The 16,253-nt window shown below is 48.7% G+C and overlaps 1 protein-coding gene across 1 annotated transcript in view; it reads left to right on the top strand.

The window, feature by feature from the left end:
* Window positions 1-15,777, top strand: part of LOC120842767 (gastric triacylglycerol lipase) — a 32,070-nt gene extending 16,293 nt beyond the window's left edge. The window contains exons 4-9 of the mRNA XM_040213942.3: window positions 704-854; window positions 10,370-10,462; window positions 10,623-10,778; window positions 12,374-12,445; window positions 12,932-13,000; window positions 15,494-15,777. Coding sequence (XP_040069876.1) covers window positions 704-854; window positions 10,370-10,462; window positions 10,623-10,778; window positions 12,374-12,445; window positions 12,932-13,000; window positions 15,494-15,745 — 793 coding nt within the window. The 3' untranslated portion in view covers window positions 15,746-15,777. The remainder of the gene's footprint in view (window positions 1-703; window positions 855-10,369; window positions 10,463-10,622; window positions 10,779-12,373; window positions 12,446-12,931; window positions 13,001-15,493) is intronic.
* Window positions 15,778-16,253: the final 476 nt, after the last annotated feature.

Below are 16,253 nucleotides of genomic sequence, written 5' to 3'. Positions count from 1 at the left end.
CGGAGCGCGAGTTCGTCTGCTTCTTTTGCGGGAGTTGTGGTGACGTCAGTACCCCGAGCTCTGATTGGCTCTGATTGAAGGATAGTGGGTAGACCTCGAGACAGCTTGCTTTGAGGTCTGCCCACCTATCCTTCAATCAGAGCCAACCAAATCTCAATGTTCTGACGTCACCACAGCCCCTGCAAATGAAACAGACGACTTGCTCCCCGCGTAGTCACTGAGATGCAGACTGAACGCAGAGCGTGTCGAATGCTGAACCTCTTATTATCGCTTTGCAGCCGATGAGAATCCGCCGCTAGCTGAAATTAACCCCAAAGTAAAAATCAGGAAGCCAGAATAGCTTATAATGTTAGGGAGCGCTAAGCTAAGACACTTAGATTGAAGTTTAAAGATACTGACAGCTTAAAAAATGCAGCGCGTTGCTTATTGTGTTCACTATTCTCCCTTTGAAATTAGTCTTTCGGCGGTCTAACTGACAAATATCGCAATTTCATTAGCTGCTAAGCTCTAATAAAACGCTCAGAACACGGAACGCCCAACGTTCCTTAAGTTGCCTGTTACTAGTATTCATTTTGTTAGTATTACTAGCATTCCTTAGAAATAAGCTATTTTCACGAATGTGTCTCGCATACAGTAATGTTGGTGACAAGTGAAAATATTTGGTACAATGATTTACTAGAACACTTGCTGTTCACGCCAATAGTGTCGACGAAATGATTGAGCGAGACCTGCCAGAAACGTTGGACTTCGTTCTTAAGCGGACCGGACGACAAAAGCTCTTCTTTGTTGGGCACTCACAAGGAACATCGATTATGTTCGGACTTCTTTCACTGCGCCCGGAGTACAGCGAGAAGGTGAGAGAAATGTTTCCCCATTTTGTTTTACCGACACAAGAAAATTAATCTTAACAACAAAAAAGGTATGCTTTAAAAAAAATCTCCGATTAGTGCGACAGCATTCAATACATTTGGCACTCCTACCCGTAGCGTGATTCCTTTTAAAGCCAAAACACCGTGCTGCGTATCCTCTCACAGGTAACCCAAATTCAAATCATAATAATAACGACTAAAAGAAACATATTCAAACCCAGATGTGCACAGTGACTTGATGCTTTCTCTTCAAGGCTTGCTCTACGGCAGAAATGTACGTTGAAACAGTTCACGTGCATAAAAAATAGGTCCAGAAAAGGTGTGGATTCCGAGCAACGTGGTCAATATCGTCATGACAGTTAAGTATTAAAATTTGCGACTGTATGTTGGTCATCGCTGAAAAACTCGGCTTATCTAGAATACGCTTTAAACGGTAGCTTCATAGGCCCAACCACGCTTAAAAGAGCAATGAAACAATTTTTTGACTTCCGCTAATGTTGTGAAAACGGAAAAGCCCCGGACCAGACCCTCCCCATCTAATCCGTCCGGCAACGGTGAACTCATTGAGAAGCATCGCCACATGGCTCTGGGCGGCTTGCCCGGAAACGAGGCGAGAGGCGACAAGGGGGTGCCGTGGGACCACCGTGTTGGCGTCGCCCCACCTAGGCGCGGAGCTAAGCCGGACCCTTCTTTCTGGCTGCGCTAACGTTGGTCCGAAACGGGGTCAGCCGACTCAAGAACGGGGAGGATTGCCGGGCCAGGATTCCGGGTAACGACGCGCCAGCTGCGGGACCTCCGTGAGGGTGGGATTATCCCCGGACGCCACCTGCGGATGATCCGGTCAAGCCCTTTCCCGTGCCTCAACGCCGTCTGATTGAGGGGTCAGCACCACCACGGCCAACGTCGTCACCCGGGCAAACAATGGACCCCTTGCTGTCGCCTCCTCGGCGCAGCTTTCGAGGGCAAGGGTGCCTCGGCGCCGGAGTGCAAAGTCCGGCAACAGCTGCAGTATGTGCATGTGGGTGTGTGCGTGCTCAGGGGATGAGTGGAGGCGGGGCCTGAACATGATTTGTTGGCAGCTCGGCCACCATTGGCTGCCAGCCGCGAGAGTACCGAAGAGCGACCCTATAAAGGGGGCAAACAGAATGCTGCATCGGTGCTCTCGGACGTTGTAAATACTTTGTACATATGTATTAAACAAAGTTTCGTTGCGAGAGACCCTCCCGTCTCGTCATGTTCCTGGACGGGAGTCTGCCCGCTGCTCCTTGCCTGGCCTGGCCCTGCGTGACGCTACCCGGAGAACCCCCTCGGTCCCAACAACTGGATGGCAGCGACGGGATCGACTTCGCCGGACCATGACTTCTTGTGTGGGTGAGTGCCCGGCCCTCTCTTTCTCAATCTGCCAGACCCATTAGCTCTAAGTTTTGCCTGTGGGGGTTGGAGATAGTCGTTGTTAGAAGGACTGTGTGACCGTTCTGACGCGAGAATTTTGTGAGAAAGAGAGCCAACACAAGCTAGATCATGAGTCTCGAGGCATTCCGTTGGCACGAGTTAGTGCAGGTTTGTACCGAATTGGGAATCGATTTAGGGCAGACCAAACGCAAACCGCATATTATAAAACTCCTTCAGGCCGAAGACGTCAGCATTGAAGAGTTCACGGAGGCTCTGGAGGAAGTTCGCGAAAGGGAGCGGGAGGAACGCAGAAAGCGGGCCGACGAGGAGGCTCGCGAGAGGGCTAGAAAAGAACTCGAGTGGGCTCTCGAGCGTAAGAGATGGGAACTCGAGAAACGCGAGTACAAGCGCGAAATGGAGAGGCTCGACTACGAGTTCGAGCAGCTCGAGCTCGCGAAGAAAGCGCGGGAGTTGGAGGCTCTTTCTCGGGCTGCAACAGGCGTTGAAGGGGTGACACGAAAGGCGTGTCAGGGAAAGGAGAAAGTGGGAGCTGGGGACACAGAGATGACCGAAAACCAGCGTCTTTCTCCCGACACGACCGTCACCGAGCTTCACAAGACCGACCCATACCCCGAGCGGCGGGACGGCGAAAGTGACGTGGAGGCAGCGACAGAATTGGTGTGTCAGGAAAAGAAGAAAACTGGAGCTGGGGACACCGAGGTGACCGGAAACCAGCGGGTTTCTTCCGACGCGACCGACGCTGTTCCACGCGAGACCGACGCCGTTCCGCGCAAGACCTGCCGAACGCCCGAGCGGCAAGAAAAGGAAGAGAAGGCTCTTCGGGCGTCCAGCTGCGACTTCCCGGAGGACGAAGGCGATGCCAAGACAGAAGCGACGCCGGGGGAGTCCAGCCAGCTCATGGAGAGCGGCGCCGAGATGCAACAAACAGCGGTTCAGCAAACAAGCCAGGATCCTGACCGCTCTGATCGGCACCCGTGCGGCTTTGAGGACAAGCCCACGGCGCCGTCGCAGGAGTCCACGCGGCTGACCAGGAGGGAGGTGATTGGGATTTCCTTCGACAAGGTCAACCACACCTGCCTGGTACGGCTGCGGAGCCCGGACTCCAGACCATTCACGGAGTCGACGTGCAAGGAGGACGTCGACGAGTACGCGTCCCGCAGCGAGTCGTCGAGGTTGGAGGACGGGAGACCCCAAACCGGCCATCCCAGGGGACCTGCAACCGGAGGCGGCTGCGCGAGCAAGGGATCCACCGGGAACACGATGGAGCCCGGGCGGGACAGAGCAGACCCGTCGCAGGTGCATCTAAGGACGTCGTCGTGCTCGCGGCATGGGAGATCCGATACCGAGAACCTGGATGCCGTCAGGAGCAAGCGACCGAGGCCGAAGAAGAAGAGGCGGCGCCGAATTAGCGTTGTACGTTCTGGCAGCAACGCTTCCTGCAGAGAACGTCGAGGCAAGCGCGACGAGCGCCACTTCAAGAGGAGGAAGCGGTTCTCGAGGCTGGGAGGGGGCAAACTCCAGGACCCCCACCCCAACGAGCCACGGACCCACAGCTCAAGTACGAGCAAGAATCCTGGAGAAGGCAACAACGAGCCTGGAACGACTCGGCGAGGTTCCAGACGGAGTCACAGCTCATCGCCTGTGGTTCAGCCTGGCGTCACGTCGGACGCGGAGACTAAGGGAGATCTCCGAGACTGCAACTTCGGGCCTGTACGCAAGTCCAAGGAGAAAAGCTTGAACAGTTCGAGTGAAGCCAAGGACAAACTGGGCGTAGGTTAGATGCAGAGAGGGACTTTTGAGGGAAAAAGGGAGGGCTAAACGTGTTTTTTATAGTGTAATTGAGTCGATTAGGTTATTCGGCAAGGTTATTAGCTTTTCTTTTTTCGGGAGTCCGAGTTTTGCGTTTCTTTCGACTTTAGCTTGTTGTGTTAGCGTTGTTCCTTTAAAGCGGTTTTCTCCTCAGTAATGTTTGGGTTCTGAAGGACGTGCTCGAATTTGATAGGGATATGCCCTATGTGAGTTACGTTGCGGTTTGTAATGTGTTTTTTTCACGGGAGTCCGTTTTATTTTGGGTTGAGCGTTAGAGGGCTTTTATTGGTCTACAAAAGTTTCTTTCGCTAAAGCAACCTGTCGTAGGAAATAAGTTTCTGTGTGTCTTTCGTTGATAGAATAGCACAGAACTTTCAAGTGGCATTTTTTATTGTTGTTTGAGAGTGGTCTGGCGGATTGAAGGTATGGAGGGCTGGGCGCTCGGCTGCGCGGAGTCTGGTTCGGTGTTGTGGGTTGCGTTACTGTCACTTCCCAGAGTTGACTCCAGCCTGGACCTCAGTCGCCAGCCTTGCCGTGAGACCGCGTCTTTCAAGGGACCAGTGTGGACTGCTCCCCTTCAAGACACTCTTCCCAGCGGCGGAGGAGCTGTTGTGAAAACGGAAAAGCCCCGGACCAGACCCTCCCCATCTAATCCGTCCGGCAACGGTGAACTCATTGAGAAGCATCGCCACATGGCTCTGGGCGGCTTGCCCGGAAACGAGGCGAGAGGCGACAAGGGGGTGCCGTGGGACCACCGTGTTGGCGTCGCCCCACCTAGGCGCGGAGCTAAGCCGGACCCCTCTTTCTGGCTGCGCTAACGTTGGTCCGAAACGGGGTCAGCCGACTCAAGAACGGGGAGGATTGCCGGGCCAGGATTCCGGGTAACGACGCGCCAGCTGCGGGACCTCCGTGAGGGTGGGATTATCCCCGGACGCCACCTGCGGATGATCCGGCCAAGCCCTTTCCCGTGCCTCAACGCCGTCTGATGGAGGGGTCAGCACCACCACGGCCAACGTCGTCACCCGGGCAAACAATGGACCCCTTGCTGTCGCCTCCTCGGCGCAGCTTTCGAGGGCAAGGGTGCCTCGGCGCCGGAGTGCAAAGTCCGGCAACAGCTGCAGTATGTGCATGTGGGTGTGTGCGTGTTCAGGGGATGAGTGGAGGCGGGGCCTGAACATGATTTGTTGGCAGCTCGGCCACCATTGGCTGCCAGCCGCGAGAGTACCGAAGAGCGACCCTATAAAGGGGGCAAACAGAATGCTGCATCTGTGCTCTCGGACGTTGTAAATACTTTGTACATATGTATTAAACAAAGTTTCGTTGCGAGAGACCCTCCCGTCCCGTCATGTTCCTGGACGGGAGTCTGCCCGCTGCTCCTTTCCTGGTCTGGCCCTCCGTGACGCTACCCGGAGAACCCCCTCGGTCCCAACACTAAATACTACTTAGCATCGCTCCCTAACGTACATAACTAAATAAACTTGTCTGAGTTCTTCTTCCTATTCAATGGCAGTCGCCCCAAAAATTCGAGAAATATGAGCATCGTTCATCCCCTGAACTCGGAGCCAGATCAAGCGGCGACGTGGACTGCCAACGTTAATTACAGCCACGTGCTGGGGTTGGCAAAGTAGAAAATGCGCACTGAGCTCCAGTCATTGATAGAGTTCGGCTATTCTCATCACTGCAGTGGTTGGACACGCGTCACTACCCGAGTGTTCTCCGAGACATCGATTGTAACGAGAGGAAGTCGAGTGCCCACGCAGTTCTCGTGTCGAATCCATGAGCCGCTGTCGATTATCGTCATGCGGGTGGTTTCGATCCCAAAATTACTCCATCAAGCTTTGCGATGGCAAGACTGAAATAAATAGTGCCCTTTTATTCTCGCAACTCCACCTCAACAAGGAAGCTTCTGAATCAGTGGTGGTCTGTGCGTGTACACTTGGGCGAGACTAGGATTTAAGTGCCTCTGCAAAGTCATGAACATTCCAATCCGATATCGTTTCTTGACCCCTGTGCCTTGAGGAGGTTCTTGAGATCGCCTAAATATGGCGATAGCTCACTCTGCGGGTGATAAGCATCCTGGATATCCATTATCACGACGATACGTGGCCGATTTAAAAAAAAAAAAAAAGAAAGATCAGGAAACACCAAGGTCATCTACGGCGATGGGAGGAGCATGTTCCGAAACCCAGACCACCGTCTGCTGATGCCCCTAAATAAAAAAAGGTAGCGACATCTTCTCCCTCCTCCCCTGACGCGTACACCTTTTATCTTTATGTTTTTCTTTTTTACACCCACGCGTTACACTCGCGCGTCGACTGTAGCGCCGCCTGGATCGGCCCAAGATAGCAGACGGCCTTCCTATACTTGAGTCAGAGCGCAGTCAAAGGCTGAAAGACACGCAAATACATGCACACAGGCTAAAAGCGCACTGTCACGGTCTGCCAGCCTTGAAGGATATGCTCAAAGAAAGACGATGGAAAGCCGTGACGTTGCACAGTTGGCGTTATTTGATTAGCGACATGAGCTCATAGGATGCACTGCACTCCGACATCATAGGCACTCTTTGTCCCTCCTCCTCTAACGCGCACACTTTTTATCTTTACGTTTTGCTTTTTTACACCAGCGCGTCGACGGTTGCGCTGCCTGGTTTGGCCCAAGATAGCAGGCGGCATTCTTCAAAGGATGTCGCTGCTTTTTCGTATAAAGGTGTTTTACTGTCAGCAAGCGAAGGATCCTCGCGACTCCGAACGGTGAAACCGCGGAGTGATATCTCGAATGCGCACGGCTCGTTGCCCATACGGCTCGGACTGCGATTCCACCCAGCGAGCGAGCGCTCGAGAGCTAGCGACCAGACCACGGTGTAAGATAAGTACTCTTCAGGTGAGGACAGCGCGCTCCTCGCGCAGTGCAGATAAAGTTCGCTTTGCACTCTCTCTCTTTCTCTCTCTCACTATGGTTTCAAGCGGCGCCGGAAGTGGACTCGTCGACCCGTGGGCACGGCAAGGACGGCTCGTGCCGCCTCATGCTCCACACGGGCAGAGCTCCAGCGAGGTTGTCGCTCGTGCAGAAAGACCACGGTGTACCGGGGTGTCATGGCGACGAGATAATTTTTTTTCGCTCTCACACAGTTTCGCTACAGTGTTGTAGTTTCGCCGTTTAGCCACCGGCGACACTGTCAGCCGCGGGCACGGTGACCGCGGAATAATGCCGCCTTTCGGATGCCCGTCGAACGAACACTATCTGATTCCTCGCGCCGCTCGTTCAGCTCCGCTGTGCCCTCACCTGAAGAGTGTACCTTACACCGTGGACCAGACACATCGCTCCCGCGGAAGAAAACAACAGCAAAAAGTGCTATTTTTAGAAGATTGTAGCAGGATTATTTTCCCTCTCCGTGAAAGATAACATGTTCCGACTACTCGTATTTGCTTTTACTATCTGCAAAAGCATACATATTTTCTAAAAATAGCGTTTGCCAACTCAACGAAATGTCGCGTTTTCATTGGGCACAAGTCGTCCTGGCTGCCGGAACAATACTCCTTCCATCGCCAGAGAGGGCTTGGTGTGTTCGTTCTTTGATCGCTTCTCTAATAAAACAATCGGCCGCACATCATTATCGTTTATGAAGTTCTACGACACATAGAGCCCCTAGAGTGACTTATCATATTTAGGCCATCTCAGGAATCTCCTCAGAGCCCCTTTAAAGGGGCGCTGCAATCATATTTACGCGTCAAACTTTTTTTGCGGTTTCCACGTCTCTTGGGGTTCGGGCAAGCCAGCGGGAACGGAGAAAGTAACTAAATATCAGTGCGTCATATTTTAACCGGACGATGCGGAAACCTCCTCCACCGACGAGGGCGACACGCGGTGCCGAAAGCACGCGACATGTGAGGTCTTTGGTCCTGGCCTTACTACTGGTTAGATCCGCTAAAAGCTTTTTTCTTTAATTTTTTTTTTAGCCGAAATACAAAATATAAGTGGCGCGAACCGTTTCTATTATGTATGAAAGTAGTTTTTGTTCAGTATTTTAGATCAGAAAAGAAACAAATGCAGTTCACAAAGTACGGAAACAAGAAATGACACGTCGACATACCCGCCACCAAACAGTAGAAAAGCCGCCGCATACTACTGGGTGATTCAAGGAGCGGCCAGGCTCTTTAAATTGACCGCAAAATTCGATTTCTATGGAAGGTCCCGGATGTACGCGGCGGCGCTGCGGTTGTTTACGGTCTGGAGGATCCGACCGGCTCCGAGCGTTCCGAAGGCCTTCAGCGAGCAGCTTTGTCTTGCGTTTTTGGCTGTTTCGCGATACGGCAGCGCGAAGTGGCTTCCATTCTGAACTGATCTTTACCCCGTGTTTGCTGTCGTTTGTGGCTAATGAAGTGCCATGCCGAATTAGTGTTTAATCGTGCAGCAAATGCAATGAGAGCCGCTCTGGCCGCCCGCTGTATGCAGCCTATCCAGAACACGCTTTAGTGGCGCCCTCTCGCGCCGCTTCGGGCGGGAGACAAGAGATGGCGCAAGTGGTCGCGACGCCAACTGCCACCAACGAACGAGTACACAGCGCCGAGAGCCGGCGTCTTTAGCAAACGATCCTTTCCTTGATGTCGTCCTCAACGTCAAACAAAGAAAAGAAATGTGTGTACGGCAGTAAGGTGGTAAGCTGGGCGAGTTGGTTCTGGTTGAACACGATGAAAAAATAGCGCACAAAAAGACGAGGACACGGACAGGAACGTGTGTACAGCATATTACAATCATTTCATCACCGTACAGTTTTGTTTCCTAATTGTTTCCACTAGCGATGCTCCTCTAAAGCTATCACATTTCATCGCGTTTGGTCGAATGAACGAAACCGCAACGGAACACCATAACACGATTTCCGAAGTGATCGCCATTGGTTGTCGCTGTATTCACACGTTTGCTTATTGACAGTCAGCTGTATTAGCCTTATTAACGGGCCGAAAGCCCATTAGGGAGGCTCCGCTTTCGAGGGATTCCTGATGCTGTGGTAGAAACCACAGCAAGGGAATGTCGCACAGAGCTCATAGAGGCTCTAGGAGGTCCTACTGTACCATACAAAGCTTGGAAGTTTATGCGCTTATGGGCTCATCGGGGATAAACATTGGTACTGTTTGGCCATGGTCACTCCTAAGGCATAATTCAAACGGCAGTCTGCAGTCACTGTCCGAAGTGTGTGTCTTTTCTGTATGACGCTCTTGTCCCGTTGGTCATGCAAGAACTGACTTAAGACATGCTCGAAGAACATATGTATGATGCAAACATGTTTCAATCATGGTTGGAGGAGCGTCTGCGGATAATTTTGTCATCATGTTTATAGCGAACAACGTGTATTTTGTATGATGTATAAGCCGTGTGGCTGCGGCTCTACAATCTAGGTTGAAACTAATGCAGATACAAGCACAAAGTGTGCGCTATTCCATTCATTTTTTGTCTAAAGCCCTCCGCTTTTTTCGTCGCTTTTTTATGCACTCGCTGAACTTGCGAAGGCAAGTGCACCGCTGAAAACAACAAACGTTCAACTAAGGAACTCCAAAAGAATAAGACACAGGTGGGACGAAGGACGACGTACGCTTTTTTTTATGAAAGTGAAAGCTTTATGAAGGAAAGTGCACGTCATTCCTCGTGCCACCTGTGTCTTATGCTTTCGGTGTTCCTCAACTCAACAAACACGCTCGTCTGTCTACAACGTTCTATTGTTGAATGAATACTGCCTTCAGTAGTCAGTCTAACCCATATCCGCTAGTCTATATACATGCCCAAAGAGAACTTAAAAGATAAATCACTGACGTCTGAGCTTAGTAAAATTATTTAACATGAACACGTGCTTAGTCATTGCTAGTGTTATAGCCGAGACCTTGGTCCTTGATCAAGGAGGGAGGTGATTTGAGGAGCTTCCTTCATTCGCCGCAGCTAATGGCACTTGCTATGTTCTGAGCGGCATCTAAACGTGGACGCAATTTTCGGTTTGGTAAGGTTGAATATGAAACAGAATATTTTGCTATCATCTAGGAGCCATTACTCAGAACTTGCGCGGGAAACAACTCAGTAATTGGCCTCTTCTGTCTAATACACCTTCCTCCTGACCTTCGAAATGTTGCTCGCTTATCATGCGAGTCATGCTCGACGATTCGCGCTCTACTAGAGGCAGTGAGCCATGGAGCAGAAAAGCGCTTGGGTATCCGAAGAATTAATCTGTCGCACCCAGATATCGATCATTTAGCGCTGCACACCTACTCTCTGCCGTTTTTTTTCTTTTTCAGATCAAGTTATTTTGTGCCTTAGGTCCAGTGTCCGCCATCACGAATACAAGGTCACCGATGCGGTACATGAGTCCGTTCGGCAAATACATTGGGGTAAGTCGCGTCCCTGTCGCTCACCGCAAAAAGAACAATGATGCTCTTCTCCGTATAATTGGTTGCCTATCTTTTTCCAATGTAGTAAGTAAAAGGTCAGGATTACCTCATGTTGCGCTCACATATAGAGTTCCTCGCTTTATGTATAGTTTTTTTTCAGGCGTTTGTCAACTCCCTCGGGAGGTACGAGTTCTTGCCAAACAACTTCGTGATGAAGTTGCTCGTCGACGCCGTGTGTAGGCATGAAGGCCCACGGGACGTGTGCGGGAACATCGTCTTCCTCATCTACGGCCCCGAAACGATGGAGCTGAACGTGGTGAGTTTAAAACTTCGAGATAAAATTCATTTCTGCCGCTTAATTTGTCATTGTTTCATTAACGTTTCCATGTCCAAAATGACGAACCTGCGGCAACATGTTGAAGCTGCGAAATTCGTGAACCACTCACTAAAGACTCGACAGAAATAATTGAACAAAGAAACTCTTTGAGCGCTTGCCCTAAAACCTTCACATTTATATCTTTTGCTCGAGCAAATGATGCTCGAGCTACAATGAAGACTACAGCCAAGGCAGCATTTAGGGCTGCACCAAGCTTCTTTTAAGGTGTGTTGAGCATAATCTGTATTGTGGATGGAAGAGCCATGTTAATCATGAAATCAGGTGACTTCTCTACACATAACAACTAAATATAAAATTAACAGGTGTATGAATAAATAACTAAAGGTATAGTATTATAACAGGCGGTTCTGGCATGTGCCTCAGGAGCACCGCTACGCTTCCATTCGACACTTAGGCCAACTCCAGGACAGCGCAACTGTCGTTCTTGAAGCTCCTGAGAAGACTACATGTTGTCAGAAGTGGTTACCTGGCAGAGGGAGTCTTTCCGGGCCTAATAACGTCGGACCAAGCACTGTCGACAGGAGCTCTCTTTAAATTATTGTCTGGAGAGGGCTTCAGCGCTGGTGCGATGTGATCGAGCAAGGGGCTTGGTCTCCAAGTTTTACTGTTGGAGACTTGACCTTCTGGCGCTTTGAAACCAAGCAGCTATGTCAAAGTCATGTTCTCTGTACGAATGGTGAATGTTCTGCCGCACAATAGTGACTCAAGTGAGAGAACGTCTTGACTATAAAAACGAAGCTCGCGTGTTGTGATGCAGTAGTTACGTTCTGGTTCATTAAATTATTTGCTGCACTACCCAATAATTTGTTCGTGGCCACATTTGTTGTTGAGATGGAATGCCGCCGGCCGCAGTGTTACTTGCATATGTAGTAAGAATGAACAATACGTCATTCCTTGGGTAAGCCAGTCGAGGGGTCATGATGATGCATGCTTGAGTGCATCAAAGGATTATTGACATTCGGCGGAGCAGTTGAACACTTTAGACGTATTAGTCAGAGTATAAAGAGGTTTGGTGACTAGTGAAACACCAGTGACAAATTGCCGGTAGTAAGTCCCCAGGCCAGAGAAGCTGAGAACTTCCGCAATTGGTATCGAGGCCGGCCAGTCTGTTAGGACATAACTTTTCTGTTTCATGAGAAACTCCACTGGCGGAAATAATGTGTCTCATATACCAAGTTTTCTGAGCGAAGAGGGTGAATCCTTTAGAAATTAGCTTCAGGTTTTGTGTCCTTAAGCCGATGGATGAGCAGCTCGAGACTTGCCAAATGTTCGGCGAACCTCTTCCCAAGGACAACGATAGTTTTAAAGACATTGGGCTTAGGGGTATGCGCCAGAAGCCTATTGTGCGCGGCGAAAGTGGCCGTCGTTGAGTGATGATATAAAAAAATACCTGGTCTTTAAATATTGCTTGAATTTAAGTGTGCTCTTGACGGCAAAAGAAAACTACCGAATGGTGGTAGATCACATTCCCTCAAAGGCACGCGGTTTCTAATTTCGTCGCTCTTATCGTCCAGACGCGCCTGCCGGTCTTCCTCTGCCACGTGCCAGCCGGAACCTCTGTCAGAACGATGGTTCACTATTCTCAGGTGAGAAGGAACTCAATGCAAAGGACCCGCCGTGCGTTTTTTTCCAGAAAGATCAAACTGACCTTTTTTTTTTTTTTGCGTTTCTTCATTGATATTATCTAAACATTGAGAGAAACTCTACAAATCGCGATGGGAGAAAATCTTCATGGTTTCAAGAATATTAAAAACAATATAGCATTCTATATTCTTTTTTTTTACGTCGAATAAAATTTATGTGTTTCTACTCTGCAATAACCTTTTTGAAAACGGTTCGTGTTAATTTTAATAATTTCAGGAAAGCAACGAGTTCCGCAAGCTTCTGGAGTAAAGCCAACTAAAATCCTGTTTGACGAAGCCATAAGAAGCTTTATTTAAGAACCTTAACTTATTAAATTTATATGACAATTTAACGCGTATCAAATCAACGAAGCACGCTTAAATAAACAATCGCCATCACTGTTGCTTGTATTGCTCAGCGTTTTTGTTATATTACGTTTGGAATTTCAGATTTTAATAAGCGGCCGTTTCCAGAAGTTTGACTTTGGTGAAAACAGGAATCAGTTGGTCTACGGGGCGGTGAGTTTGTTTAATGCAACATTATTTAAGATGCCTGAATTAAATGCCGTTTATGCTTGCCTGAATCGGGTAATAAAATTGATCATATAGCTCAAATTATGTGCTTGCTGTCCAAATAATTTTCCACAACCATAGGAAACTCTTCTACTTTTAAGATCTGTTTCAGTCGTTAAAATTTGTAAATTACCTATAACCTTTTAGTTGCTTTTAGTGAAAGTGGTTTGCCTTTGATCATTGCTCATTACGCAACGCAGGAGAGGAACATCATTACATTAGTTTGTTGACTAGGGGTCCGTGTTGCTTCGGCGACGCATATTCTATCGACAACTATTCATCGACACATATTTCATCAATGCCCATTTCATCAGTGCAGTGACGTTTTGCCGCCAAAATATTTGTATCCCTAGGTAAATTAGACCAGAGTACTGGTTTCACTGAGCTCGGAGAAGGTAGACAGGGAGGTCAGATAACGTTGGCTGTGCGTGTGTAAAGTGTTTCTAAAGGGTTTAACAAATTCTCTGAACAAGCTTGAAGTGATTACCCTAATATGGTTTCCAATGCTAACCTGGCGACTTTGTGAACGTTAACTTAAAGCGAAAGTTAAACCACGTGCTTAGCAACTTTAGGAAGGCAATTGTACTCGTAATAAAATGATTGACCTAACGTTTTTGCGATTGTTGCCCCAACTTAATACAAAACGTAACCAACTGCATTTGCGGACGTTAACCTAATGGGTTAAACCAAGTTGCTTGCAAAGGTTTACCTAACGTGCTCACCAATGCGAAGCAAAAGCGAAAGTTAACATAACGTGCTTGCTAAGATCAACATAACATGCTCGCAAAAGTTCGCCTATCCTATCCTCGCATAACTTAATCTGACCTATGTCACGCAATGCTAAAATATTTTCGTTCGGGCGAAACCTCTAAAATAAATTAGGCGAAGGCACTTAACACTGCTTACGTATAAGAATGCGAAAACACTATAGTCCCACAGGGGAAATGTTTTCGAGTGATATTTTTACACGTATTCAAATTGTTTCTGCCGGTATTAGATTCCGTGTGTGTGTGTCTTCCTTTTGCACACGGCGCTCCGGTGTTGACGTCACGCTCCCCCACTGCGCATGCGCGGCGCCCCCGCCGGATCCACGGCTTCCGTGGCGAAGCATCTGCGTTGCTGTGTTTTTTTCTGTGTTTTATTTCTGAAGCGTGTCCGCTCTGACCTTAAGCTCAATCACGTATTTTTTTCATCTTTCGGGCACAACGCCGCTGGCTTTTCGTGTAATGGGACAAGTAAGGCTTTCGCCTTAAAACAAAATGGTCAACAAAAGGGGTCGATGAAACGATCGCGCGATCTTGTTGACAAAACATAGCAGTGTCAAGCATGCAGTCAGCCAGTAGAAATCCGCTCTTCAAACAATTTCCAGGAGTCAAACGATTTGTTGTAGTCAAGGCTGCTGTCACACCGCTGCTATGTAGATTGCAAGTGAACTCATCTAAAGTCGGCGACCGGTTAAGGGTGCAACAAGACCACGTTCTGGTCACGCGCATTAGCACTCTTTCGAGAAATGTCGGGCTCCACGTGTGCGTCCTCGGCCCAGTGGCTCGGCATTTTTTGTCTCGGCGATGAGCGCTGGAAAAGTGCCCATCCACTGATAGCTCAAGGAATGCAGGACGCAGCTTATTGCGTTCACGATTTTCGCTTCGCAATTTGCTCTTCGGCATTCTTATCATTTTGCTTTTTCATCGTCTGCGCAGAGATACGAAGATAATTGATACTCGCCTCGCCCTATGTTTCTTCACCTGTAAGTGCCTATAGCCTTGAAAGGGTGACCCTCGATTTAGGTAAACACTGTAACCTTCTAAAGCACTCTTGCACTTTCGTAATTTGGGAATTCTTTCTTCCGCAATTTGCTTGTCCGACATTCTTTTAGCTTGCTTATATCAGTTAAAGAAAATACGGGAAGTCTGCAGGCGAGTTGGGGACAGTTGATCATATTGTTTAGCAACCGAAACTGTGGTGAGAGTAAAAAAGAAGAAAAATTTAAGTCGAAGAAAGAGGAACACTAGAGGAACGCCGCCAACTACGCTACACTATTGATTTCTCTGGCTCCAAATGTACAGATGAAGCCGTCGCTACCGACTTTCTTCACAGACAAATACTTTGTTAACAAAACACGCGATTTTTAAAAGGAAGGCCTTGAGACCGATAGAACACTTTCACATGAACAGCACAGTCTGTCTAACAAAGGGGAAGACATCGACATTTGTAGATGTTTTTCACAGAAATAACAAAACCCTCTAAAAATACGGAGCAAGAAAAATAAATGATTCAGCTGTAGGTTTGAGACCTTCCACTCCCGTGTATGTTTCTTCTACTTAAAATTGTAGAAGCACTCGAGCCCAATCACATGCTTCGTTCCCAAACATTTGCGGCCGCACATGGTGCTTGATGTAGTTTTTAAAAGGGCTAATTGACTTCATGGTCCAATTTCAGAGCACGCCGCCGGAGTACGACGTGTCGCGGGTTGCCGTTCCCGTGGCTCTGTTCTGGAGCGAGGGCGACTGGATGGCTGATCCCAGGGACGTCGCCCTGCTGCGGCGCCGTCTGCCCAACGTGGTTCTGGACTTTAAAGTCTCCCAACCAAAGTTCAGTCACATAGACTTCGCCGCCGGGATCCACGCTAAGGCGCTCGTCTATGAGCCTATGATGAAGCTGATGGCGAGCTACAAATCAGCCGGAGAATAGCCCTCCCTGGTATTGTTGGTCAGGACCTGGAAAACGTCATCACAATAAACACATGACATTTGAGTATTTGTCGAAGATCTATACATCAACAAATACAACATGCGACATAGTTACCTCCAACAAGCGATAGGCGATTTCTTCAGAGTCCTCGATTTGCCTGAAAATGTTCGAAACGCACCAACAAACATAGCTGAAATAATGACCCCAACATTGGTTCAATATAATTGTTTTTGCAAATATATTCAATTTACAATGTTGGTACTCACCGTCTTCTTCAAAGCGAAATTCTACTGGACACAATAACTAGGTGACGTCAGCGGGTCGCATGGGTTCATACTTCGGACTGTAAACTTTGTTTCCAACTAATTACATGCAGTTTCATGGGGTCAAATGAATGCTTTAGAAGCTCGCTCAAGTACCCGCGCTGCAGCACGGCATTTGCTAACTTTATTTCGTCTCACTTTATTTATTGTTCCTCAAAGACACCCTTTCGAACGTTTTATATGAG

This window comes from Ixodes scapularis, unplaced genomic scaffold (assembly GCF_016920785.2).
Source record: "Ixodes scapularis isolate PalLabHiFi unplaced genomic scaffold, ASM1692078v2 PGA_scaffold1__304_contigs__length_218370807, whole genome shotgun sequence".
Lineage (NCBI taxonomy): Eukaryota > Metazoa > Arthropoda > Arachnida > Ixodida > Ixodidae > Ixodes > Ixodes scapularis.
This window is presented reverse-complemented; position numbering and strand designations above follow the sequence as displayed.